This window comes from Salmo salar, chromosome 01, assembly GCF_965601325.2.
Source record: "Salmo salar chromosome 01, fSalSal1, whole genome shotgun sequence".
Lineage (NCBI taxonomy): Eukaryota > Metazoa > Chordata > Actinopteri > Salmoniformes > Salmonidae > Salmo > Salmo salar.
Genome location: NC_138291.1, coordinates 62,491,009 through 62,517,255, shown reverse-complemented (window position 1 = coordinate 62,517,255; position 26,247 = coordinate 62,491,009). Strand labels below are relative to the sequence as shown.

Genomic DNA, 26,247 nt, shown 5'->3' with positions numbered 1-26,247 from the left:
ATCAACATTCTACAAGGAAAGGCCCCCTTAATTATATAATCATGAACCAGATTACCCCAGATACCATACTTCGATGAATGATAACTCAGCTCTAGAATGTTGTCATTGATGAGAACGAATCAAAAAATCTATTGACATTCAGAATTGACTTTGTTAAAACAACCAGCCTGTACAGTAGTTTCATGACCAGAGACAAATCTTCAAAGGCACAGTATTTATTTATTCGGAGTGGTACACGCATTCATAGTTTTGATTTATAGCCTCCTTCCCACTATATGATTGATATGTCAAGTGATAAAATCCCAAGTTATCAATTAAAAGTTAATGGAAAAGCTGCACTTGTCCTCATGAAAATTACAGTTTATTAAATATTCAACAGCTATAATGTCAATCAAATCAAGCTATTTTAAATAGCACATTTCTTACAACTAACGCATTTCAAGGTGTTGCACTGAAAGGCATGTGGCACTTAAAGGAAAGGTTAACCCATTTTTCATATTATATTGTTTTTGTGGATATCTGAATAATGTTTTATCGATTTCCTGGGTCATTTCATGTTGTCATGTGTATCTGAGTTATTGGAGTTCAAGCAGGCAGAAATCCATCCGGTATGACGAAGTACCGTGATAAAGTTGCTCTCACTGCACTCGAAGTTAATAGGAATACAACTTTCAGTTTGCAAAAACGTCTATCATACATGTCATATTTCAATACTGGCCGATGTCATAATTCGGGAGGACGTCTTCTCTCAAATGAGCCACTGATCATATTTATTTGATATACAGTCATGGCCAAAAGTTTGCTGCCTCAGTTTGTATGATGGCAATTTGCATATACTCCAGAATGTTATGAAGAGTGATCAGATGAATTGCAATTAATTGCAAAGTCTTTCTTTGCCATGCAAATGAACTGAATCCCCCAAAAACATTTCCACTGCATTTCAGCCCTGCCACAAAAGGACCAGCTGACATCATGTCAATGATTCTCTCGTTAACACAGGTGTGAGTGTTGACGACGACAAGGCTGGAGATCACTCTGTCATGCTGATTGAGTTCGAATAACAGACTGGAAGCTTCAAAAGGAGGTTGGTGCATGGAATCATTGTTCTTTCTCTTTCAACCATGGTTACCTGCAAGGAAACACATGGAATGGCAGCAGGCAGGTGTGAGTGAATCTGCACGCACAGTGAGGAGAAGACTTTTGGAGGATGGCCTGGTGTCAAGAAGGGCAGCAAAGAAGCCACTTCTCTCCAGGGAAAAACATCAGGGACAGACTGATATTCTGCAAAAGGTACAGGGATTGGACTGCTGAGGACTGGGGTAATGTCATTTTCTCTGATGAATCCCCTTTCCGATTGTTTGGGGCATCCGGAAAAAAGCTTGTCCAGAGAAGACAAGGTGAGCGCTACCATCAGTCCTGTGTCATGCCAACAGTAAAGCATCCTGAGACCATTCATGTTGCTTCTCAGCCAAGGGAGTGGGCTCACTCACAATTTTGCCTAAGAACACAGCCATGAATAAATGGTATCAACACATCCTCCGAGAGCAACTTCTCTCAACAATCCAGGAACAGTTTGGTGACGAACAATGCCTTTTCCAGCATGATGGAGCACCTTGCCATTAGGCAAAAGTGATAACTAAGTGGCTCGGGGAACAAAACATCGATATTTTGGGTCCATGGCCAGGAAACTCCCCAGACCTTAATCCCATTGAGAACTTGTGGTCAATCCTCAAGAGGCGTGTGGACAAACAAAAACCCACAAATTCTGACAAACTCCAAGCATTGATTATGCAAGAATGGGCTGCCATCAGTCAGGATGTGGCCCAGAAGTTAATTGACAGCATGCCAGGGCGGATTGCAGAGGGGAAGGGTCAACACTGCAAATATTGACTCTTTGCATCAACTTTATGTAATTGTCAGTAAAAGCCTTTGACACTTATGAAATGCTTGTAATTATACTTCAGTATTCCATAGTAACACCTGACAAAAATATCTAAAGACACTGAAGCAGCAAACTTTGTGGAAATTAACATTTGTGTCATTCTCAAAACTTTTGGCCACGACTGTACCTAACTCGAGAAATGTGTAATTTAATAGTGTCTAGCACATTTTTCATATTTGTCTGCCTGTTCAGTCCAGGGTGCATTGCATGGTGCTGTTTCCAGAGATATTATAGAAAGGAGATAAATGAAGGAGCGTGAATGAAGGAACGTATAACGCCCCATCCAGCAGACTGTAGACCAATCACGTTCACATTTTCATGCTGTATCACGCGGTTGCTAAGCTAATCGTCATGCACTCCCTTCTCAAAGTATGTCGAGGAACGTGCCAATTTTCCACGAAAGCATGTTACAATTCCATTTCCCAGAATGCACCGCGCGGTCCATTGACGAGCATGGGCAACGATTCCCATCTCCTCAAAAGTATATCTGCCTTGCAAATACTAGACTCCATTCTGTGACGCACATCGATCTGCAGGTGGAACATGGTGAGATTGTAGACTTCTAAATTGATAGCCCGAAAATTTCCAAAAGAAACTGCACTAACTATCTACTTTACATGCTGATATTGTGTTTTTTTATTGTGTATGGTTACATTTGCTTGCTAGCTAGCTCAAAGCTAGCCAGCCAGCAAGCCCATGAGAGAGCATTGCATTGTGGATTTTGTAGTCGACTTGAGCTACAGATTTCCACAATGATTTTCCATGTTGCTACCAACCTTATTATGAAGCCAAAATAAAACATGTGTTCACCAAATATATTGTTTTTACATATTAGTGTTATTTAACACTGTAAATTAAAGGAATGAGTGGTTTTGGGTGGATTTTTCCTTAAAAAAAATCGAATCAAATGAAATGTTATTGGTCACATATACATGGTTAACAGATGTTAATGCAAGTGTAGCGAAATCCTTCCTCTAGGCAGGTCTCTATAGGTGACCAGGGGATTCTCTCTACCACATGCGAATGCCTCCGTGGAGCTCATGAATGTAGCCATGCAGCCTATTTTGGCAGTTCATATCAGCCATACGGATGTGGAATGTGAGTGGAGGAAGCCAGCCGTGCCCAACCAGGTGCAGTCAGTGGAAGACCTGTACCTGGCCGAAGACTACAACCCTCTTTCCCGAGAGCCCACAGAGGAGGATCTTGGCTAAGGAACTGACTCCGGGGCAGGTTCAGTGGAACGGCATGTTTCTTTGAACCTGAGCCAGAACAACCGCTACCCTCCCTGTCTGTACCGGATATTGTTAAAAAACAAGGGCACCTGGGGCATGCAGGCATCCTGGCTGGCATGTTGCTGTCAGTGGAGGAGCAGTAGGCTATACGCTAACAGGACAGTGCACCAACCCCAAATGGCACATCATGAGGAGAGAGCAATTATGGAGCAGTGGTTCGGGCCAAGCGCGTTACTCTATCACTGCTAAAAAGGGTCCTCAGATCAGTCATTGAATAAAGTGTTGTTGGTAAAGTGGGGCACTGATAAAAGAGCAGGGCATCAAGGCATTCAAATGGGTACAGGGATGGATGTGCAGGAGTCAGGGTTTTGGGTCACAAGGTCTGGGATCCTGGGTGCCTCATTGGATGGTCTGGTGGGCATCATAGCAGCAGTGGTGGTGGTCAAGTGTCCCTATGGTGCAAGAAACCTTACCATTGAAGAGGAAGCAAAGTCGAAGCATTTCTATATCAAGGAGGGAAGGTCTTACAGCCTCCATAAAGACCATCTTTACTGGCACCAGGTCAGCTCCACATCCCTAGAAGGGACCCCTGCTTCTTCGTTGTGTGGACCACCAAAGCCTCCATCACCATCCCCATCAACGTGACGACCTCAGACTCATATTGCTCCTCCTGTCACATAGTTCATACACACACAACGCACCCAGAATAGGTTATATTACATATAAGTTTTGCTCAAAGCAGCAAACTAAAGTAATGTAAGTTCAATCACAAAGGCTGGTCTGAGTGCATCTCAGTTTCATTCAGTAGTACAACAATTCAAATTGCATTTTATAGAGGGCACAGTGGGAATTTATAACTGTGATGTTCAAATTCTTTCTTACCCAGTGTCTTACAGTGTCTTACTTGCTGAAGGCCCCAGTCATCCCTGCCTGTAGGTGACATTGTTGAAAAACAAAAATGAATACAGATCATAGACAGACAGACTCCTAGAAAAGGTTATATTGCATTCAAGTTTTGCTCAAAGCAGCCAACTAAAGTAATGTAGATAACGTAAGTTCAATCAAAGGCTGGTCTGAGTGCATCTCCGTTTTATTCAGTAATACAACAATTCACAATGCATTTTACATTGGGCACAGTGGGAATTTACAGTATTCAGACCCCTTGACTTTTTCCACTTTGTTACGTTACAGCCTTATTATTACGTTTGCAATCGCAACAAATAATCTTCTCAGACCCCAACCAAGGAGCATCAAAACTCGTGCTATAAATTCTCAGACAAGATTCCTTGATGCCCTTCCAGACTCCCTCTGCCTATCCAAGGACGTCAGAGGTCAAAAATAAATTAACCACCTAACTGAGGAACTCAATTTAACCTTGCACTATACCCTAGATGCAGTTGCACCCCTAAAAACTAAAAACATTTGTCATAAGAAACTAGCTCCCTGGTATACAAAAAATACAGGAGCTCTGAAGCAAGCTTCCAGAAAATTGGAACGGAAATGGCGCCACACCAAACTGGAAGTCTTCCGACTAGCTTGGAAAGACAGTACTGCGCAGTATAGAAGAGCCCTCACTGCTGCTCGATCATCCTATATTTCCAACTTAATTGAGGAAAATAAGAACAATCCAAAATATATTTTTGATACTGTCGCAAAGCTAACTAAAAAGCAGCATTCCCCAAGAGAGGATGGCTTTCACTTCAGCAGTAATAAATTCATGAACTTCTTTGAGGAAAAGATCATGATCATTAGAAAGCTAATTACGGACTCCTCATTAAATCTGCGTATTCCTCAAAAGCTCCGTTGTCTTGAGTCTGCACAACTCTGCCATGACCTAGGATCAAGGGAGACACTAAAGTGTTTTAGTACTATATCTCTTGACACAATGATGAAAATAATCATGGCCTCTAAACCTTCAAGCTGCATACTGGACCCTATTCCATCTAAACTACTGAAAGAGCTGCTTCCTGTGCTTGGCCCTCCTATGTTGAACATAATAAACGGCTCTCTATCCACCGGATGAGTACCAAACTCACTAAAAGTGGCAGTAATAAAGCCTCTCTTGAAAAAGCCAAATCTTGACCCAGAAAATATGAAAAACTATCGGCCTATATCGAATCTTCTATTCCTTTCAAAAATTTTAGAAAAAGCTGTTGCGCAGCAACTCACTGCCTTCCTAAAGACAAACAATGTATACGAAATTCTTCAGTCTGGTTTTAGACCCCATCATAGCACTGAGACTGCACTTGTGAAGGTGGTAAATGACCTTTTAATGGCATCAGACCGAGGCTCTGCATCTGTCCTCGTGCTCCTAGATCTTAGTGCTGCTTTTGATACCATCGATCACCACATTCTTTTGGAGAGATTGGAAACCCAAATTGGTCTACACGGACAAGTTCTGGCCTGGTTTAGATCTTATCTGTCGGAAAGATATCAGTTTGTCTCTGTGAATGGTTTGTCCTCTGATAAATCAACTGTACATTTCGGTGTTCCTCAAGGTTCCGTTTTAGGACCACTATTGTTTTCACTACATATTTTACCTCTTGGGGATGTCATTCAAAAACATAATGTTACATTTCACTGCTATGCGGATGACACACAGCTGTACATTTCAATGAAACATGGTGAAGCCCCAAAATTGCCCTCGCTAGAAGCCTGTGTTTCAGACATAAGGAAGTGGATGGCTGCAAACTTTCTACTTTTAAACTCAGACAAAACAGAGATGCTTGTTCTAGGTCCCAAGAAACATAGATATCTTCTGTTGAATATGACAATTAATCTTGATGGTTGTACAGTCGTCTCAAATAAAACTGTGAAGGACCTCGGCGTTACTCTGGACCCTGCTCTCTCTTTTGAAGAACATATCAAGACTGTTTCAAGGACAGCTTTTTTCCATCTACGTAAAATTGCAAAAATCAGAAACTTTCTGTCCAAAAATGATGCAGAAAAATGTATCCATGCTTTTGTTACTTCTAGGTTGGACTACTGCAATGCTCTACTTTCCGGCTACCCGGATAAAGCACTAAATAAACTTCAGTTAGTACTAAATATGGCTGCTAGAATCCTGACTAGAACCCAAAAAATTGATCATATTACTCCAGTGCTAGCCTCCCTACACTGGCTTCCTGTTAAGGCAAGGGCTGATTTCAAGGTTTTACTGCTAACCTACAAAGCATTACATGGGCTTGCTCCTACCCATCTTTACGATTTGGTCCTGCCGTACATACCTACACGTACGCTACGGTCACAAGACGCAGGCCTCCTAAATGTCCCTAGAATTTCTAAGCAAACAGCTGGAGGCAGGGCTTTCTCCTATAGAGCTCCATTTTTATGGAACGCTCTGCCTACCCATGTGAGAGACGCAGACTCGGTCTCAACCTTTAAGTCTTTACTGAAGACTCATCTCTTGCTGTCTCTGCCTGGGCGGTTCCCCTCTCTCCACTGGGATTCTCTGCCTCTAACCCTATTACAGCGGCTGAGTCACTGGCTTACTTGTGTTCTTCCATGCCGTCCCTAGGAGGGGTGCGTCACTTGAGTGGGTTGAGTCACTGACGTGGTCTTCCTGTCTGGGTTGGCGCCCCCCCTTGGGTTGTGACGTGGCGGAGATCTTTGTGGGCTATACTCGGCCTTGTCTCAGGATGGTAAGTTGGTGAATGAAGATATCCCTCTAGTGGTGTGGGGGCTGTGCTTTGGCAAAGTGGGTGGGGTTATATCCTGCCTGTTTTGCCCTGTCCGGGGGTATCATCGGATGGGGCCACAGTGTCTCCTGACCCCTCCTGTCTCAGCCTCCAGTATTTATGCTGCAGTAGTTTGTGTGTCGGGGGGCTAGGGTCAGTCTGTTATATCTGGAGTATTTCTCCTGTCTTATCCGGTGTCCTGTGTGAATTTAAGTATGCTCTCTCTAATTCTCTCTTTCTTTCTTTTTTTCTCTCTCTTGGAGGACTTGAGCCCTAGGACCATGCCTCAGGACTACCTGGCATGATGACTCCTTGCTGTCCCCAGTCCACCTGGCCGAGCTGCTGCTCCAGTTTCAACTGTTCTGCCTGCGGCTATGGAACTCTGACCTGTTCACCGGACGTGCTACCTGTCCCAGACCTGCTGTTTTCAACTCTCTAGAGACAGCAGGAGCAGTAGAGATACTCTCAATGATCGGCTATGAAAAGCCAACTGACATTTACTCGAGGTGCTGACTTGTTGCACCCTCGACAACTACTGTGATTATTATTATTTGACCATGCTGGTCATTTATGAACATTTGAACATCTTGGCCATGTTCTGTTATAATCTCCACCCGGCACAGCCAGAAGAGGACTGGCCACCCCTCATAGCCTGGTTCCTCTCTAGGTTTCTTCCTAGGTTTTGGCCTTCCTAGGGAGTTTTTCCTTGCCACCGTGCTTCTACACCTGCATTACTTGCTGTTTGGGGTTTTAGGCTGGGTTTCTGTACAGCACTTTGAGATATCAGCTGATGTAAGAAGGCCTATATAAATACATTTGATTTTATTTTATTTATTCTAAAATGTATTACATTTGTGTTTTTCCTCATCGATCTATACACAATACCCCAACATGACGAAGCGAAAATGCTAATTTATAAAAAATAAAGAAAATGGAAATACTTTATTTATTTACATAAGTATTCAGACTCTTTGCTATGAGACTCGACATTTAGCTCAGGTTCATCCTGTTTCCATTGATCATCCTTGAGATGTTTCTACAACTTGATTAGAGTCCACATGTGATAAATGAAATTGATTGGACAGGTGCATCAGATGCTGTAGGTGTCCTGGAGGGCAGATAGTTTGCCCCCAGTGATGGGTTAAGAAGACTGCACCACCCTCTGGAGAGCCCTGCAGCTGGTGAAGTTCACACACCAGGTGGTGATACAGCCCGACAGGATGTTCTCAAATTTCTTCAGCCTCCTGAAGTTGAAGAGGGGCTGTTCATTGACTACAGCTCAACATCCAACACCATAGTACCCTCCAAGCTCATCATTAAGCTTGGGGCCCTGGGTCTGAACCCTGCCCTGTGCAACTGGGCCCTGTTGCGCCTTCACCACACTGTCTTTTTGGGTGGACCATTTCAGATCGTCACTGATGTGTCCGCGGAGGAAATTGAAGCTTTCCACCTTCTCCACTGCAGTCCCGTCGATGTGGATACGGGCGTGCTCCCTCTGCTGTTTCCTGAAGTTCACAATCAGCTCCTTTGTTTTGTTGACATTGAGTGAGAGGTTGTTTTCCTGGCAGACCTCTCCCAGAGCCCTCACCTCCTCCCTGCAGGTTGTCTCACCATTGTTGGTAATCAGGCCTACTACTGTTGTGTCGTCTGAAAACGTGATGATTGAGTTGGAGGCGTGCGCGGCCACGCAGTCATGGGTGAATAGGGAGTACAGGAGGGCGATAAGCACGCACACTTGTGGGGCCCGTGTTGAGGATCAGCAAAGTGGAGGTGCTGTTTCCTACCTTCACCACCTGGGGGCGGCCCGTCAAAAAGTCCAGGACCTAGTTGCACAGGGTGGGGTTCAGACCCGGGGCCCCGAGCTTAATGATGAGCTTAGAGGTACTATGGTGTTGAATGCTGAGCCATAGTCAATGAACAGCATTCTTGCATAGTTATTCCTCTTATCCAGATGGGATAGGGCAGTGTGCAGTGCGATGGTGAATACATTGTCTGTGGATGTATTGGGCCGGTAAGCAAATTGAAGTGGGTTTAGGGTGTCAGGTAAGGTAGAGGTGATATGATCCTTAACTAGCCTCTCAAAGCACTTCATGATGACAGAAGTGAGTGCTATGGGCGATAGTCATTTAGTTCAGTTACCTTTGCTTTCTTGGGTACAGGAACAATGGTTGAGATCTTGAAGCAAGTGGGGACAGCAGACTGGGATAGGGAGAGACTGAATATGTCCGTAAACACTCCAGCCAGCTGATCTGCGCATGCGCTGAGGATGCGGCTAGGGATGCCATCTGTGCCGGCAGCCTTGCAAGGGTTAACATGCTTAAATGTCTTACGTCGGCCACAGAGAAGGAAAGCCCACAGTCCTTGGTAGCGGGCCTTGTCATTGGCACTGTGTTATCCTCAAAGCGGGTGAAGGTATTTAGCTTGTCCGGAAGCAAGTCGTTGGTGTCCGAGACGTGGCTGGTTTTCCCTTTGTAGTCCATGATTGTCTGTAGACCCTGTCACATACGTCTTGTGTCTGAGCCGTTGAATTGCAACTCCACTTTGTACTGACATTTTGCCTTTTTGATTGCCTTACGTAGGGAATAACTACCCTGTTTGTATCCGGCCATATTCCCAGTCACCTTGCCATGGTTAAATGCGATGGTTTGCGCTTTCAGTTTTGCGCGAATGCTGCCATCTATCCACGGGTTCTAGTTTGGGTAGGTTATAATAGTCAACGTGGGTACAACATTTCCTATACACTTCCTGATGAACTCAATCACTGTATCTGTGTATTTGTCACTGTTATTCTCAGAGGCTACCTAGAACATATCCCAGTCCACATGATCAAAACAATCTTGAAGCATGAATTCCGATTGGTCAGACCAGCGTTGAATAGACCTTAGCATGGGTACTTCCTGTTTGAGTTTCTGCTTATAGGAATGGAGGAGAAAAATGGAGTCGTGATAAGATTTGCAGAAGGGAGGGCGGGGGAGGGCCTTGTAGGCATTTCGAAAAGTTGAGTAGCAGTGGTCCAATGTTTTACCAGCGTGAGTATTACAGTCAATGTGTTGGTAGTACTTCGGTGGCGTTTCCTCAAATTTGCTTTGTTAAAATCTGTATTCCCAAGAGAGCCATGTTTCCATGAAAAAGAGTATGTTAAAATCCCTAATGTCTCTCTGGAAGGAGATCCTTGCCCTGAGCTCGTCTACTTTATTATCCAGAGACTGAACATTAGCGTGTAATATACTCGGAAGTGTTGGATGGTGTGAGTCGGACTAGAAGCACTCTGAATACCTCTTCTCAGCCAGCGGTGTTTTGGAGCAGCCTCTGGAATAAGTTAAATTGCCCTGGGGGTACGAACAAAGGATTAAATTCAGGAAAGTTGTCACGTCCTGACCAGTAAAGGGGTTATTTGTTATTGTAGTTTGGTCAGGGCATGGCAGGGGGTGTTTGTTTTGTGTGGTTCGGGTTTTTTGGTTTATGTTCTACATTTTCTATTTCTATGTGTTTATCTAGTTTTTCTATTTCTATGTTGGTTTTGGTACGACCTCCAATTAGAAGCAGCTGGTTGTTGTTGCCTCTAATTGGAGGCCATATTTAGTTGGGTTAGTTTTCTCTTGTGTTTTGTGGGTGGTTGTTTCCAGTATAGTCTGTGCCCCTTATTGGACTGGTTTCATCGTTTGTTTTGTTTAAGTGTTTTTCTTCAATAAATAAGAAGATGATAAATATACCCGCTGCATTTTGGTCCACTCCTTACGACGAACGTTACAAAAGTCGTATTTCTGGTCGTAATGCTGGCGAGTTACCGCCGCTCTGATATCCAAAAGTTCTTTCCCACTGTATGTAATATCACCCAAAAAATTCTGGGCTAATAATGTAAGAAATAACACACAAAAAAAACAAAATACTGCAAAGTTGCTTAGGAGCTAGAAGCAGAGCTACCATATCTGTCAGCATCTTACACTCAGTACACTGCATTTATTGGGTCCAAAATACCACAGTCGTCAACAGTTACTGCACTGATATGGCCTCTGCAGAAATCAGGGTATTCATACTTCTTTGGCTTGGCGGCGCAGCGCAGAGCTGTTGAGCTGCGCAGCGCAGAGCTGTTGTGAAGGAGTTTGAATAATACAGGACCTCCCACACTCACCTACCGTCAACCAATCAAGTCAATGCGGAGCTACTGCATATCCATCCATATGGCGCCTTCGACCACATTTTCAGATCAAGAATAAATTGGCTTTTAGAAGGAACATTGCACAGTCGATATTAAATAGAACGTTGTGGCCCCGCCCGCCTTTGGGGGAAACAACCCATGGTCACCCCATTGGCTCACAGCAAAAATGTGACCATTTTCAAACACAATGTTCTTGTTGTCTGCTTGTTAAAGTCAATTACAAAACTACATTTAAGAACATTCCTAAAGATTATTTTTCAACATTGCCTATTCCCGAACATTCTCACTACTTAGAAAAACGTAATATTGTAGGGCTTTCCTCATGCCCGTTTTCATGATGGTGATAGCATCCACGTGAGAGTTTGTGCTAGTTAGCTACCGACCAGAACATAAGCTAGCCAAGACCAACAACACAAAATAAACGGACTAAACAGATGCCACTAACAGTAGTAAGTGGAGTGACAAACTGACTATACTTAACAAGTTAAATGTCTTACCTGTGATGAAATGTTTTCCACACACATAGCTACATGTAGCCAGGGGCGAAAATCTGATATCATCTTTGGAGGGGACAATTACATTAAATTTTCTCAAGAGCAATTCCTGAGGGGGACACCAAAAGTAGTGCTGTAACACATAGCCTACATTGTAATATGGTAAATGTATATTGAGGAACCAAAGAAATAAGGTGTTTGCCGTACTCCTAACTACCGGTACCCAAAACTACACAACTAATCACAACAGCAATACCATTGCCTTTAACAAATCTTAGTTCAGTCACCAGTTTAAGTTGAGAGTGGGGGTATCCATGGCATTTTCCAATTATGTTCCTATTTTACAAGTTAAAAAAATTGAGAACCTTTCATAATGTTGCCAAACAAAGACTCAACAAACTTACCTGAGACTCCCTGTCTCTGCCAGTCTGTCCCTGCATATCTGTCCCCAACTCTGCTGTCTGTGTGCCATCTGTTGCCTGCTCTGCCTAATGACATCATTGTGAAACATTTCCATTAGAATTTCACTTCTTTCTTATGAACATTTCATCAACTAGTCTGAGATATTAGGCTACTAGGGTTCTTACTTTGCGTTTTGGTGTACTGAAAAATACTCTGATGTCCGTCTTTTTTCTGCCATTTTTCTACCTGGCTGGCTACACACACACAGTATGTAGGTTATTTACAGTGGGAGATGGGCTTCTATCATCTTATCTTCTATCATTCTATATGGGCTTCGTTCTAAAAGGTAGCTAGCAAATGTGAAACGGATTGCAGTGACAAGAGTTGACAGCTGTATGAGTTCACCATTTACACAACATATGCTGCAACCTTTTGTAATTTTAATTGTTTGCTTCATATTGGCTGGCTTCCAACAATAGCTGAATTTGCAAAGCTAGCGAGCACCAATTCAGTGGTGTTTGCTATAATCTTTGCTACCCGGGTTAAATAAAGGTAAAATAAAATAAATAAATAAAAGTTCCCTTGCGACAATTTAGCTTTCGCAACAAGACCATTAAATATATTTAAAACAATGGTAGAAGAGAGTGTAGTTCTGTTCAGTTTATCGCTAACCTTATCACAGGGACTTTGAAGCACTAACTTACATGCATGCTGATCTTGGAATACATTGACGATAGCAAAGATTCCATCTTTGACGAGGCCACATAAATGGAATAGGTACTAGCTAGCTTAATAGTTAATATTTGCGCGCTAGCTCTGCATATTCAGCTAGTGTGTGTGTGCGCGATTGACTGGATGAACCTCACGGCAGTTACGTGCAAACTAAGGAACTGGTAGTGGATCAAACCATTGTGAGGCAAAGGGCGGGGGGGTCGCAATCTTTTGAAACTTAAAAACGCGCTATTAAGTGTCTATAATCAGCACAATTGCTTTCATTGCGTATTATTAATATTATTTAAATTACATAGTTATGTTTCAGTGATATATTGGGGGGGACAAATTATATTTTTCCCAGGATGGGGGGGTCGTGTCCCCCCCGTCCCCCCCGGGATTTCCGCCCCTGCATGTAGCCTACTTGGAAATCGGGTCTCCACAATTTCCCACTCTCCCACGCTGAATAGTCTGAAGCCATAGGGCTCTTCTTTCAGGCTATATTTCCCTAAGTCGGAGCATTGCGAACCGTAGGTCGGTATTTTTGAACAAACACAGCAGCTTTTCGGCATTTTTTGTTATTTCTGTATAACAAAAAAATCTACGTCCAAGTTGGCTCTTTTCCACTGGGGGTCAATGGGAAAAAATGTTTGTTTTCCCCAATTTCTGGGTGCGTTCGAGGGGAATTCCTTATTATTACCTCTGAGTAGGGCTGGCATTTTGACCCCATTCTGGAACTCAAGTAATTTAATAGGATCTTTATGGCTCATACCCTCTTTGCCTCAAAACATTCCTTTGTTCTATGAGCTGCTTGAGCCAGAGACAGAAAAGGAAGCGAAACATCCCACTCCATCTTCTTTTTTAGATTTGTATTGGTGGATCGCAACCAACTAAAAGGTGCATACACCGCCACCTACGTGCTGGAGTGTGAGGTCAGTCACGGCCTCCCTATTCATCAATTTCTCTAATCTAGCCCTGTGCTTCCGCCTGTTGTCCTGGAGTGTTAATTCATCACATGTTGTGACAAAAAAAAGCGAAGGGAAAGAGGACAGGTAAAAGGGAAGAAAAGTTACCCTACCAACTAATCCTACACCCATTAAAACGTCACTACGATTCCACTACCCTATCTGATCCTACACCAGGCCGGCAGCCTAGGAGGACGGGACACTATCATTCAACACACCTTGTAACTCAATCTTATACACTCAAGTACTTGTCTGCTGCTGCCACCACATCATTTTTCTGTGATTTACGTTCCAGTTCTGCGGAACAGTTGATAGCCATGGCAATGAACACTAAGAAACCAACCTTACTGAAGCACATGTTATTCCTATCACTCTCTATATGCCTATGCCTACTCCATGGGAGCCTCTTAGGATCCCTCGCCCTGGACCCATGTTCTTCTACTACTGTCTTCAGTCCCTCAGCGTACAACACTTTCTGTACTACTATAACCCTGGCAACCTCAACCTGCCTTTCTCTCACCGGACACTTCTGATCTCCAGCACCATGGGTACTCCTACAGTTAACACTCACAACTTTTTCCACCGATACTACACAGTCTTATGCACACTTCTCACATCTAGGAATCTTCCTCCTACACACGGCTGCAACATGACCATAAGCCTCTGCATCAAAACTCAGCAGGACAGACAGTGTCTTCTCTGTTTCAACATGCAACCCCAGTTATCACTCCTGTCAACAGCGCCCTGATCCGAACAGCAAAGCAAGTCACAGTTCATGTCCCAGGGCAGTTGGTGTGGTGTGGCTGCTCATCACGAGTTCACTTCAAATTACTTTCAACAACTCAACAGTCCCCAAACTCTTCTCCACCCAACCTGACACCAAATCTGAATCAGCCTGAAGGCAAGGAAACATTCTCTCAAACATTTTTTATAAAATCACATTCCCACTGGGCCAGAATCATCTTTGTCATCATTTCCTTCTTCCTGCTCTTCACAGACATCAAACTCCACACCATGCAGCTCCAAATCCTCTCCTTCATTTTATTAAACATCATCCTCTGTCTCTCTTCAACTCCTTCAAACGCCATGTTACTCTAATCAGTTTCACGTTCTGAGCTACTGAAGTACGGTTTTCCATTTTTATACTTGATAGTAGAGATCTTCAGGAATCTACCTGTACTCAAATACCCATCTGGTCAATATCAGATTTCAAAAAAATGTCACAGGTCTGGGTCGGATCTGATTGTTACGGGTCTCAGGTATGTGAAATTCTAACTGACTTGTCTGGAAGGACACGTACAGATCCGAACGCGATGCTGCAGTAGCGAGAGAAATTTGATAAGCAAGAGCAGAGCATGTACAGTTGAAGTCAGAAGTTTACATACACCATAGCCAAATACATTTAAACTCAGTTTTTTACAATTCCTGACATTTAATCCTAGTAAAAATTATCTGTCTTAGGTCAGTTAGGATCACCACTTTATTTTAAGAATGTGAAATATCAGAATAATAGTAGAGAGAATGATTTATTTCAGGTTTTATTGCTTTCAACACATTCCCAGAGGGGCAGAAGTTTACATACACTCAATTAGTATTTGGTAGCATTGCCTTTAAATTGTTTAACTTGGGTCAAACGTTTCGGATAGCCTTCCACAACCTTCCCACAATAAGTTGGGTGAATTTTGGCCCATTCCTCCTGACAGAGCTGGTGTAACTGTGTCAGGTGTGTAGGCCTCTTTGCTCACACACGCTTTTTCAGTTCTGCCCACAAATCTTCTATAGGATTGAGGTCAGGACTTTGTGATGGCCACTCTAATACCTTGACTTTGTTGTCCTTAAGCAATTTTGCTACAACTTTGGAAGTACGCTTGGGGTCATTGTCCATTTGGAAGACCAATTTGCGACCAAGCTTTAACTTCCTGACTATCATTTTATTTTTATTTTTTTATTTCACCTTTATTTAACCAGGTAGGCAAGTTGACAACAAGTTCTCATTTACAATTGCAACCTGGCCAAGATAAAGCAAAGCAGTTCGACACATACAACAACACAGAGTTACACATGGAGTAAAACAAACATACAGTCAATAAAACAGTAGAAAAATAAGTCTATATACAATGTGAGCAAATGAGGTGAGATAAGGGAGGTAAAGGCAAAAAAGGCCATGGTGGCAAAGTAAATACAATATAGCAAGTAAAACACTGGAATGGTAGATTTGTAGTGGAAGAAAGTGCAAAGTAGAAATATAAATAATGGGGTGCAAAGGAGCAAAAATAAATAAATAAATAAATGCAGTAGGGGAATAGGTAGTTGTTTGGGCTAAATTATAGATGGGCTAGGTACAGGTGCAGTGATCTGTGAGCTGCTCTGACAGCTGGTGCTTAAAGTTAGTGAGGGAGATATGAGTCTCCAACTTCAGTGATTTTTGCAGTTCATTCCAGGCATTGGCAGGAGAGAACTGGAAGGAGAGAACGGCCAAAGGAGGAACTGGCTTTGGGGGTGACCAGAGAGATATACCTGCTGGAGTGCGTGCTACAGGTGGGTGCTGCTATGGTGACCAGTGAGCAGAGATAAGGAGGAACTTTACCTAGCAGGGTCTTGTAGATGACCTGGAGCCAGTGGGTTTGGCGACGAGTATGAAGCGAGGGCCAGCCAACAAGAGCGTACAGGTCGCAGTGGTGGGTAGTATATGGGGCTTTGGTGACAAAACGGATGGCACTGTGATAGACTGCATCCAGTTTATTGAGTAGGGTATTGGAGGCTATTTTGTAAATGACATCGCCGAGGTCGAGGATCGGTAGGATGGTCAGTTTTACGAGGGTATGTTTGGCAGCATGAATGAAGGTAATTTTGTTGCAAAATAGGAAGCCAATTCTAGATTTAAATTTGGATTGGAGATGTTTGATGTGAGTCTGGAAGGAGAGCTTACAGTCTAACCAGACACCTAGGTATTTGTAGTTGTCCACATATTCTAAGTCAGAACCGTCCAGAGTAGTGATGCTGGATGGGCGGGCAGGTGCAGGCAGCGATCGGTTGAAGAGCATGCATTTAGTTTTACTTGTATTTAAGAGCAGTTGGAGGCCACGGAAGGAGAGTTGTATGGCATTGAAGCTCGTCTGGAGGGTTGTTAATACAGTGTCCAAAGAAGGGCCAGAAGTATACAGAATGGTGTCGTCTGCGTAGAAGTGGGTCAGAGAATCACCAGCAGCAAGAGCGTATACAGAGAAGAGAGTCGGCCCAAGAATTGAACCCTGTGGCACCCCCACAGAGACAACCAGAGGCCTGGACAACAGCCCATCCGATTTGACACATTGAACTCTATCAGAGAAGTAGTTGGTGAACCAGGCGAGGCAGTCATTTGAGAAACCAATGCTGTTTTGTCTGCCGATAAGAATGCCCTGGCCAGGTCGATGAATACGGCTGCACAGTAATGTCTCTTATCAATGGCGGTTATGATATTGTTTAGGACCTTGAGCGTGGCTGAGGTGCACCCATGACCAGCTCCGAAACCAGATTGCATAGCGTCTGTGACAACATGGGCCCATACTACCGATCCTCGGCGATGTCATTTACAAAATAGCCTCCAACACTCTATTCAACAGATTGGATGCAGTCTATCACAGTGCCATCCGTTTTGTCCCCAAAGCCCCATATACTACCCACCATTGCGACCTGTACGCTCTCGTTGGCTGGCCCTCGCTTCATACTCGTCGCCAAACCCACTGGCTCCAGGTCATCTACAAGTCTCTGCTATGTAAAGCCCCGCCTTATCTCAGCTCACTGGTCACCATAGTAGCACTCACCCGTAATACCCGCTCCAGCAGGTATATCTCACTGGTCACCCCCAAAGCCAATTCCTCATATCTCTATCACTAGCTTTAAGCACCAGCTGTCAGAGCAGCTCACAGATCACTGCACCTGTACATAGCTCATCTGTAAATAGCCCATCCAACTACCTCATCCCCATACTGTATTTATTTATTTATCTTGCTCCTTTGCACCTAAGTATCACTACTTGCACATTCATCTTCTGCACATCAATCACTCCAGTGTTTAATTGGTATATTGTAATTACTTCGCCACCATGGCCTATTTATTGCTTTACCTCCCTTATCTTACCTCATTTGCACACACTGTATATATACTTTTTCTACTGTATTATTGACCGTATGTTTGTTTATTCCATGTGTAACTCTGTGTTGTTGTATGTGTCGAACTGCTTTGCTTTATTCTTGGCCAGGTCGCAGATGTAAATGAGAACTTGTTCTCAACTAGCCTACCTGGTTAAATAATGGTGATTTTATTTTTTTATTAAAATAATGGCACAGATACAAAGATGAGTCCTCTATCTCTATGGTCCCACGTGCTCTCTCCTCCTCCCATCTTTGAGATCATATATTTCAGTCGACATGTAGGCGCAAATCAGTCATCATGTTTAACAGCATAGTGCAACACACTTTGAAAGGCGAAGACCATTCCCTTGAAGGTTCCAAATCACTCACAGCTGGCACAAAAAAAATTATACTTGAAATGTTGGAACCTTGATGATCACCACATTGTGTTAGTTAAAGTTAAATCAAATGTCAAATACATCAAATGTAGCCTACAATGTAACAATTTCTATCAGCGGGCTACAATGTTACTGTTATGGTTACTGTTATGGTTACATTCAGCATAAATGCTAATTGGCATCTTTCCATGAACTAAAAACTTTCAAGATAAATATGCAGTCAACCCGTGGGAAAGGAATATGTTTATTGTTGCGGTGGGAATTGTAGTTCTTCTGGCCTTCCCAATGTTCTCGCAACATTACAGTGACGTTGTTGCAACGTGATATCATGCGCTGGCTGTGGACTGCTTGATAACCACTTCCGCTTTTTTTCCTCGCAGGTCAATATTTGCGTTTACCTAGAAAGACAGTAAAGACATTGTAGAAAGGTTTTTGTTGGTTAAAACTCACGTTTAGGAGATCGACAGGTTGAGATATTTATGGAGCATAATAATGGAGATACTTCTAGCTGGTCGATGCAGCGACGAATGGAAGGTTTGGTCAACAAACACATGGCAGACATAGCACTAGAAACACTCCAACAGAGACTATCAGCTGTGTCCGACGAAATGAACCATCTTGCGGAACATGTCTCGAGACGCTCGGAGGATGTTCCCAAGTATGATATTCCAAGACGCACAGATGTAAACTTTGACGTTGAGTCACTGAGTGCAACATTTAGCACGGGTGGTGTTGGGGAAAAGTTGGCGATCCCAGGCACCTCATCATCAGCAGGTAACGTTTTACCCTTGCCTGATTAACTATAGTTATGTTTTTAAAGTTAATTTCCTACATTGTTTTGTATTTTCTTGGAAGTAACAACTATCGGGAAAAAAACAAAGAATCCCAGGAATGATTCAGTTGTGTGACCAATCAGATTCTCAGGAGAAACATAGTACCCCAGGCTACATTTCTAATTGGCTGAAGAGTTACAGTAGCCAATGACACTCACTCGCTGTTTTAGATTGATGGGGAAAATGACTACAGTTAGGCCTGTCACTGTTCCAAAATGTGACACAAAATACGACAAATCAACAAAATTCCAATTCTTTTTTCTCTCCAATTCTCAAGAAAAGGACACTTCCTTGAAAATAAGAAACATCTTCGTAGAAAAAAAACATGTTTTATAGTCTCCAGCTGAAATTAATAGTCCCTATGCTGTAATCAAATAAAATTGTATTAGTCACATACGCTGAATACAACAGGTGTGAAATGCTTACTTACAAGCCCCTAACCAACAATGCAGTTTAAAAACTATGAATAAGAAATAAAGGAACAAGTAATTAAAGAGCAGCAGTGAAATAACAATAGCGAGACTATATACAGGGGGTACCGGTACAGAGTCAATGTGCGGGGGCACCGGTTAGTTGTGGTAATTGAGGTAGTATGTACATGTAGGTAGAGTTATTAAAGTGACTATGCATAGATAATAACAGAGTAGCGGCGGTGTAAAAGAGGGGGTGGGGGGGCAATGCAAATAGTCTGGGTAGCCATTTGATTTAATGTTCAGGGGTCATTTGGCTTGGGGGTAGAAGTCTATGACTAGGGTAGCTGGAGTTTAACTATTTTTAGGGCCTTCCTTGGACACTGCCTGGTATAGAGGTCCTGGATGGCAGGAAGCTTGGCCACAGTGATGTACTGGGCCGTACGCACTGCCCGCTGTAGTGCCTTGCAGTCGGAGGCCGAGCAGTTGCCATACCAGGCAGTGATGCAACCAGTCAGTATGCTCTCGATGGTGCAGTTGTAGAACCTTTTGAGGATCTGAGGACCCATGCCAAATCTTTTGTCTCCTGAGGGGGAATAGGTTTCCTCCATTGTATGGAATTGGCCCCTACCTTGACCCTGTGTCATCCTAAATCAGTTTCTATCCACTGTTCCTCAGAGACGGCTGCCCAGCGTAAAATCATCTCCCTGCTGGTGGAGATTAAGGAGGAGCAGCAGAGACAGTGGGGCGTTTTGAGGCAGATGCAGGCCAGGGTTCAGGGCCAGAGCTTTCCGGTGGTAGAGGAAGAGGTGGAGGCTCTAGACATTGACATCCCACTGAGGACCATGGAGCAGCTAGATGACACAGAGAGGCACCTGGAGGATGCAGGAGCACAGAAGAGAATGGTAGGTGGACCGAGTGACCCGCAAAGGCTTGAACCAGCGACAAGCACACTACCTACTGTTGTAGTATAATACTGCTAAATAATGGGAAGTGATTGTGTTATAAATGGTGTATGTGTCTATCTATGACAGGTGTCTCACCTGTCACGAATGGGTGGGGCCACGTTTGATGATGCGGTGCGAAGGCTCATGCAGGCAGTGCTATCTTTTGCTGTGGGCTCTGAGCTCAACTGGGTGGGCCGAGGCCAGAAAAGGAGCTTCAGAAACACCCGCCTCCAAGGGGTTCTCTTTTGTAAGTACCGGTATCATATCTTACACGTACTGTTAGGGTTGGAGAGCGGGATGCATGGCTAGCTAGATGGATCATGCGGAAGATCAGTCTCCATAGACATTTGGAAAGTAAACCACTGAAGTGAATTGGGATGCAGCACTGACCTCACTACTTCTCTATCACGGTAGGTGCTCTGAAAAGAACCCCAGTGGGCAAAGAGGCCACACATCACCAGTTTGCAGACGTGGTGAAGAAGTGGCTGCGGTTCGCCCCGTTCAGACAGGGAGGGAGTGGTCGACGGCATTATAAACCACCTGGTGACTTCCTGTGTCCAAAGGAATGTGTAGGTCTGCCTACACATCAGCCTACACATCCACAGTAACTCACAATCAGCTTACTAAATATATTATATTGTTTAACATTTTAGTATTATTTCCTAAGTTTGTTACATTGCAAAAAATAAATGCTATTTGAATGTGAATACATGCTGTTTGGCCCATGTTACTTCATACAGGGCCAAACCTGTGATCTGCTCAAGTAACTTGGACCCCTACATAAATCATGCAATGATGTAAATCACGTGCCAAACTCATTCCACGGAGGGTAGAGTGTCTGCGGGTTTTCACTCCTCCCTTGTACTTGATTGATGAATCAAGGTCACTAATTAGTAAATAACTTCAGTCACCTGGTTTTCTAGGTATTAATTGAAAATAAATAATAAAAACCCGCAGACACTAGGCACAACATGGAATGAGTTTGACACCCCTGATGTAAATTGAAGATGTATCCTCAAAGTCCAGTTTCTCACACAGTTCTCAAAATGATGCCCACAATGTATAGTCTCCAATAGAGACACATCCCATGACGCTCCTCACATCACAGATCTGTCAGGTGTGGTTGGATGTTTATCCCAGAGTAATTCAAACCAAATACTGCTGCAAAACCTGTTGATAAAAGTTGTTTATTGCAGTTAATGCTTTGAACGTACTGATTAGAAAGCTTTCCGGCAGATTTTTTTTACCCCACTAATGAGATTATGGCTAAATATACACTACCATTCAAAAGTTTGGGGTCACATAGAAATGTCCTTGTTTTTGAAAAAGCACCTTTTTTGTCCATTTAAAATAACATCAAATTGATCAGAAATACTGTGTAGACATTGTTAATGTTGTAAATGACTATTGTAGCTGGAAACGGCTGATTTTGAATGGAATATCAACATAGGCGTACAGAGGCCCATTATCAGCACTTCAGCAGGCCCATTATCAGCACTCCTGTGTTCCAATGGCACAATATGTTAGCTAATCCAAGTTTAGCATTTTAAAAGGCTAATTGATCATTAGAAAACCCTTTTGCAATTATGTTAGCACAGCTGAAAACTGTTGGGTTGATTTAAAGAAGCAATAAAACTGGCCTTCTTTAGACTAGTTGAGTATCTGGAGCATCAGCATTTGTGGGTTCGATTACAGGGTCGAAATGGCCAGAAACAAATGTTTTTCTTCTGAAACTTGTCAGTCTATTCATGTTCTGAGAAATGAAGGCTATTCCATGTGAGAAATTGGCAAGAAACTGAAGATCTCGTACAACGCTGTGTACTACTCCCTTCACAGAACAGCGCAAACTGGCTCTAACCATAAGAGGAGTGGGAGGCCCTGGTGCACAACTGAGCAAGAGGACAAGTACATTAGTGTCTAGTTTGAGAAACAGACACCTCACAAGTCCTCAACTGGCAGCTTCATTAAATAGTACCCACAAAACACCAGTCTCAACGTCAACAGTGAAGAGGCGACTCCAGGACGCTGGCCTTCTAAACAGAGTTGCAAAGAAAAAGTAGATATTCTATTAAAAATCAGCAGTTTCCAGCTACAATAGTCATTTACAACATTAACTATGTCTCCACTGTATTTCTGATCAATTTGGCTGTTAATATAGGCCATGAACATTGCAGTTTGTAGTAGGTCTGATGTTTTCATACTTACGAGGACGCAGGCTTCCGTGTCATTCAGATGACATCTTTCTGCACATTGTTTTTCCTATATATAACTATGAGTGAGTGAATGTTGAAGACACGAAAGCAATTTACTATATGTTAAAAAGTAATGTCCATATAAGCTTATTTCTTGTGACAACCATCATACATTGTAAATGTCCATAAATTGATATTTGTAAATACATATTTCTCATTCATTTCTGTTTCCTTGTTTTGTAATGAAAAAATGTGTAATTGGGGTACCAGCCCAAACTGTTATAGCTCACTGACATCATTGATTCAGGTATGGTTTCTGCTGGGCACTGAGAAACGCACACACAAAGGCATTTTTTTTAAGAAATAGCTGTGTTTTTGGTTGCTACTGGTGAATTTTGAAGGGAAAATACATCCAAAACTTATAATTTGGTCAATACACTACCGTTCAAAAGTTTTATAACACCTACAATACCCATTCAAAGGTTTTTCTTTATTTGTAATATTTTCTACATTGTAGAATAATAGTGAAGACATCAAAACTATGAGATAATACATTTGGAATCATGTAGCAACCAAAAAAGTGTTAAACAAATAAAAATATATTTTATATTTGGGATTCTTCAAATAGCCACCCTTTGCCTTGATGACAGCTTTGCACACTCTTGACATTCTCTCAACTAGCTTCACCTGGAATGCTTTTCCAACAGTCTTTAAGGAGTTCCAACATACAGTTGAAATCGGAAGTTTACATACACTTAGGTTGGAGACATTAACACTCGTTTTTCAACCACTCATCAAATTTCTTGTTAACAAACTATAGTTTTATATTTTTATAGTTTTGGCAAGTCTGTTAGGACATCTACTTTGTGCATGACACAAGTACTTTTTCCAACAATTGTTTACAGACTATTTCACGTATTCATTGTGTCACAATTCCAGTGGGTCAGAAGTTTACATACACTAAGTTCACTGTGCCTTTAAACAGCTTGGAAAATTCCAGAAAATGTCATGGCTTTAGAAGCTTCTGATAGGCTAATTGACATCATTTGAGTCAATTGGAGGTGTACCTGTGGATGTATTTCAAGGCCTACCTTCAAACTCAGTGCCTCTTTGCTTGACATCATGGGAAAATCAAAATAAATCAGCCAAGACCTCAGGACAAAAAAGTGTAGACCTCCACAAGTCTGGTTCATCCTTGGGAGCAATTTCCAAATGCCTGAAGTTACCACGCTCATCTGTACAAACAATAGTACGCAAGTATAAACACCATGGGACCACGCAGCCGTCATACCGCTCAGGAAGGAGATGCGTTCTGTTTAATAGAGACAAACGTACTTTGGTTTGAAGATGGAGGAAATGGGTACAAAAGTATCTATATCCACAGTAAAACGAGTCCGATATCGACATAACCTGAAAGGCTGCTCAGCAAGGAAGAAGCCGCTGCTACAAAATCACCATAAAAAGCCAGACTATGGTTTGCAACTGCACATGGGGATGAATATCGTACTTTTTGGAGAAATGTCCTCTGGTCTGATGAAACAAAAATAGAACTGTTTGGCCATAATGACCATCGTTATGTTTGGAGGAAAAAGGGGGAGGCCATAGAACACCATCCCAACCGTGAAGCACGGGGGTGGCAGCATTGTGTTGTGGGGGTGCTTTGCTGCAGGAGGGACTGGTGCACTTCACAAAATAAATGGCATCATGAGGCAAGGAAAATTATGTGGATATATTGAAACAACATCTCAAGACATCAGTCAGGAAATTAAAGCTTGGTCGCAAATGTGTCTTCCAAATGGACAATGACCCAAAGCATACTTCCAAAGTTGTGTTAAAATGGCTTAAGGACAACAAAGTCAAGGTATTGGAGTGGCCATCACAAAGCCCTGACCTCAATCCTATTGAACATTTGTGGGCAGAACTGGAAAAGTGTGTGCAAGCAAGGAGGCCTACAAACCTTTTTATTTATTTATTTCACCTTTATTTAACCAGGTAGGCAAGTTGAGAACAAGTTCTCATTTACAATTGCGACCTGGCCAAGATAAAGCAAGCAGTTTGACACATACAACAACACAAAGTTACACATGGAGTAAAACAAACATACAGTCAATAATATAGTAGAAAAATAAGTCTATATACAAAGTGAGCAAATGAGGTGAGATAAGGGAGGTAAAGGCAAAAAAGGCCATGGTGGCAAAGTAAATACAATATAGCAAGTAAAACACTGGAATGGTAGATTTGCAGTGGAAGAAAGTGCAAAGTAGAAATATAAATAATCGGGTGCAAAGGAGCAAAATAAATAAATGCAGTAGCGGAATAGGTAGTTGTTTGGGCTAAATTATAGATGGGCTATGTACAGCTGCAGTGATCTGTGAGCTGCTCTGACAGCTGGTGCTAAAAGCTAGTGAGGGAGATAAGTGTTTCCAGTTTTAGAGATTTTTGTAGTTCGTTCCAGTCATTGGCAGCAGAGAACTGGAAGGAGAGGCGGCCGAAGGAGGAATTGGTTTTGGGGGTGACCAGAGAGATATACCTGCTGGAGCGCGTGCTACAGGTGGGTGCTGCTATGGTGACCAGCGAGCTGAGTTAAAGGGGAACTTTACCTAGCAGGGTCTTGTAGATGACCTGGAGCCAGTGGGATTGGCAACGAGTATGAAGCGAGGGCCAGCCAACAAGAGCGTACAGGTCGCTGTGGTGGGTAGTATATGGGGCTTTGGTGACAAAACGCATGGCACTGTGATAGACTGCATCCAGTTTATTGAGTAGGGTCATCAAAAAGAAAGGAGGACCAAGGCACTCTTCATATAATTAATTAAAATGCCTTTATTTGTATGGCATGTTCAATAAAAATAACGCGTTTCGGCAGCATGGCCTTCATCAGGGAGTACAAAGAAATAATACAATGTCCTCTTTTGAACAGCCATCACAAAAAAATACAACTCCAATGAAGACTACCCCATTGCAAGGCACTACAAGTCCTTACACCATGGCAACCCTGCCTCTCTACAAGGTATGGGTATTGTTCATATTCCGGCCTCTGTTAGAAAAGGGGACCGTCTTAAACACTTAACCAAAGGGAACGTTTTTGGATTTACAAACTACAGGCCACTAAATACCCTGGTTTAAATGAAGGTATGGATTTCTCACCATTCCTGTAGGGTTGTGATAGGTCCATTTGCTGTCATCTAGTGGTCATTTTGCTCAATTGCCCTCAGCTATGTTTAGACTGTTGTTGTTCATGTTTTGTTGTGTTCTAGTGTACTATGGAATATATTGCTTTCTTGTTCTTGACACTTCTCCCAGTCATGTTTGGGGTTGGAAATACCTTTCTGGGTGTTCTGGTGCTTCTAGCTTGCAGTTGTATTTTTTTGTGATGGCACAATGTTTCACTTTGTAATGTGTATAGTTTTGCTTACTAGGTGTGTCCAATCAATTTTGTAACCACTCCCTCTTCAAATTAGGGCTAATTGGAAAAGCTGTTCAAAAGAGGACATTGTATTATTTCTTTGTACTCCCTGACGAAGGCCTTGCAGCCGAAATGCGTCGGATTTTTTAAAAACCTTGTTTTTATTGAACATGCCATACAAATAAAGGCATTTTAATTAATTATATGAAGAGTGCCTTGGTTCTCCTTTATTTTGATGACAAATTCACCCCTTTTACCAAAGAGCACCTTCTGTCTACCAAAATGTACTATTGTGTACCTCAGCAGCGCTTCCCTTCCTACTCTTTCTACTTATTGAGTTGGGTATTGGAGGCTATTTTGTAAATTACAT

The 26,247-nt window shown here is 42.7% G+C and overlaps 1 protein-coding gene and 1 long non-coding RNA gene across 2 annotated transcripts; one reads left to right on the top strand and one right to left on the bottom strand.

Annotated features, from left to right (window-relative positions):
• Window positions 1-212: 212 nt before the first annotated feature.
• On the bottom strand, window positions 213-18,759 carry LOC106607052 (uncharacterized). Its single transcript, XR_001329155.3, has 3 exons — window positions 18,543-18,759; window positions 4,057-4,104; window positions 213-3,844 (listed from the first exon to the last, which is right to left on the bottom strand). It is a non-coding gene; the product is annotated as an uncharacterized LOC106607052 (long non-coding RNA).
• On the top strand, window positions 18,438-22,695 carry LOC106607043 (uncharacterized). Its single transcript, XM_014203606.3, has 4 exons — window positions 18,438-18,866; window positions 20,014-20,240; window positions 20,370-20,529; window positions 20,697-22,695. The coding sequence occupies exons 1-4, from the start codon at window positions 18,572-18,574 to the stop codon at window positions 20,888-20,890; spliced, it is 876 nt and encodes a 291-aa protein (XP_014059081.1). The 5' UTR covers window positions 18,438-18,571; the 3' UTR covers window positions 20,891-22,695.
• Window positions 22,696-26,247: the final 3,552 nt, after the last annotated feature.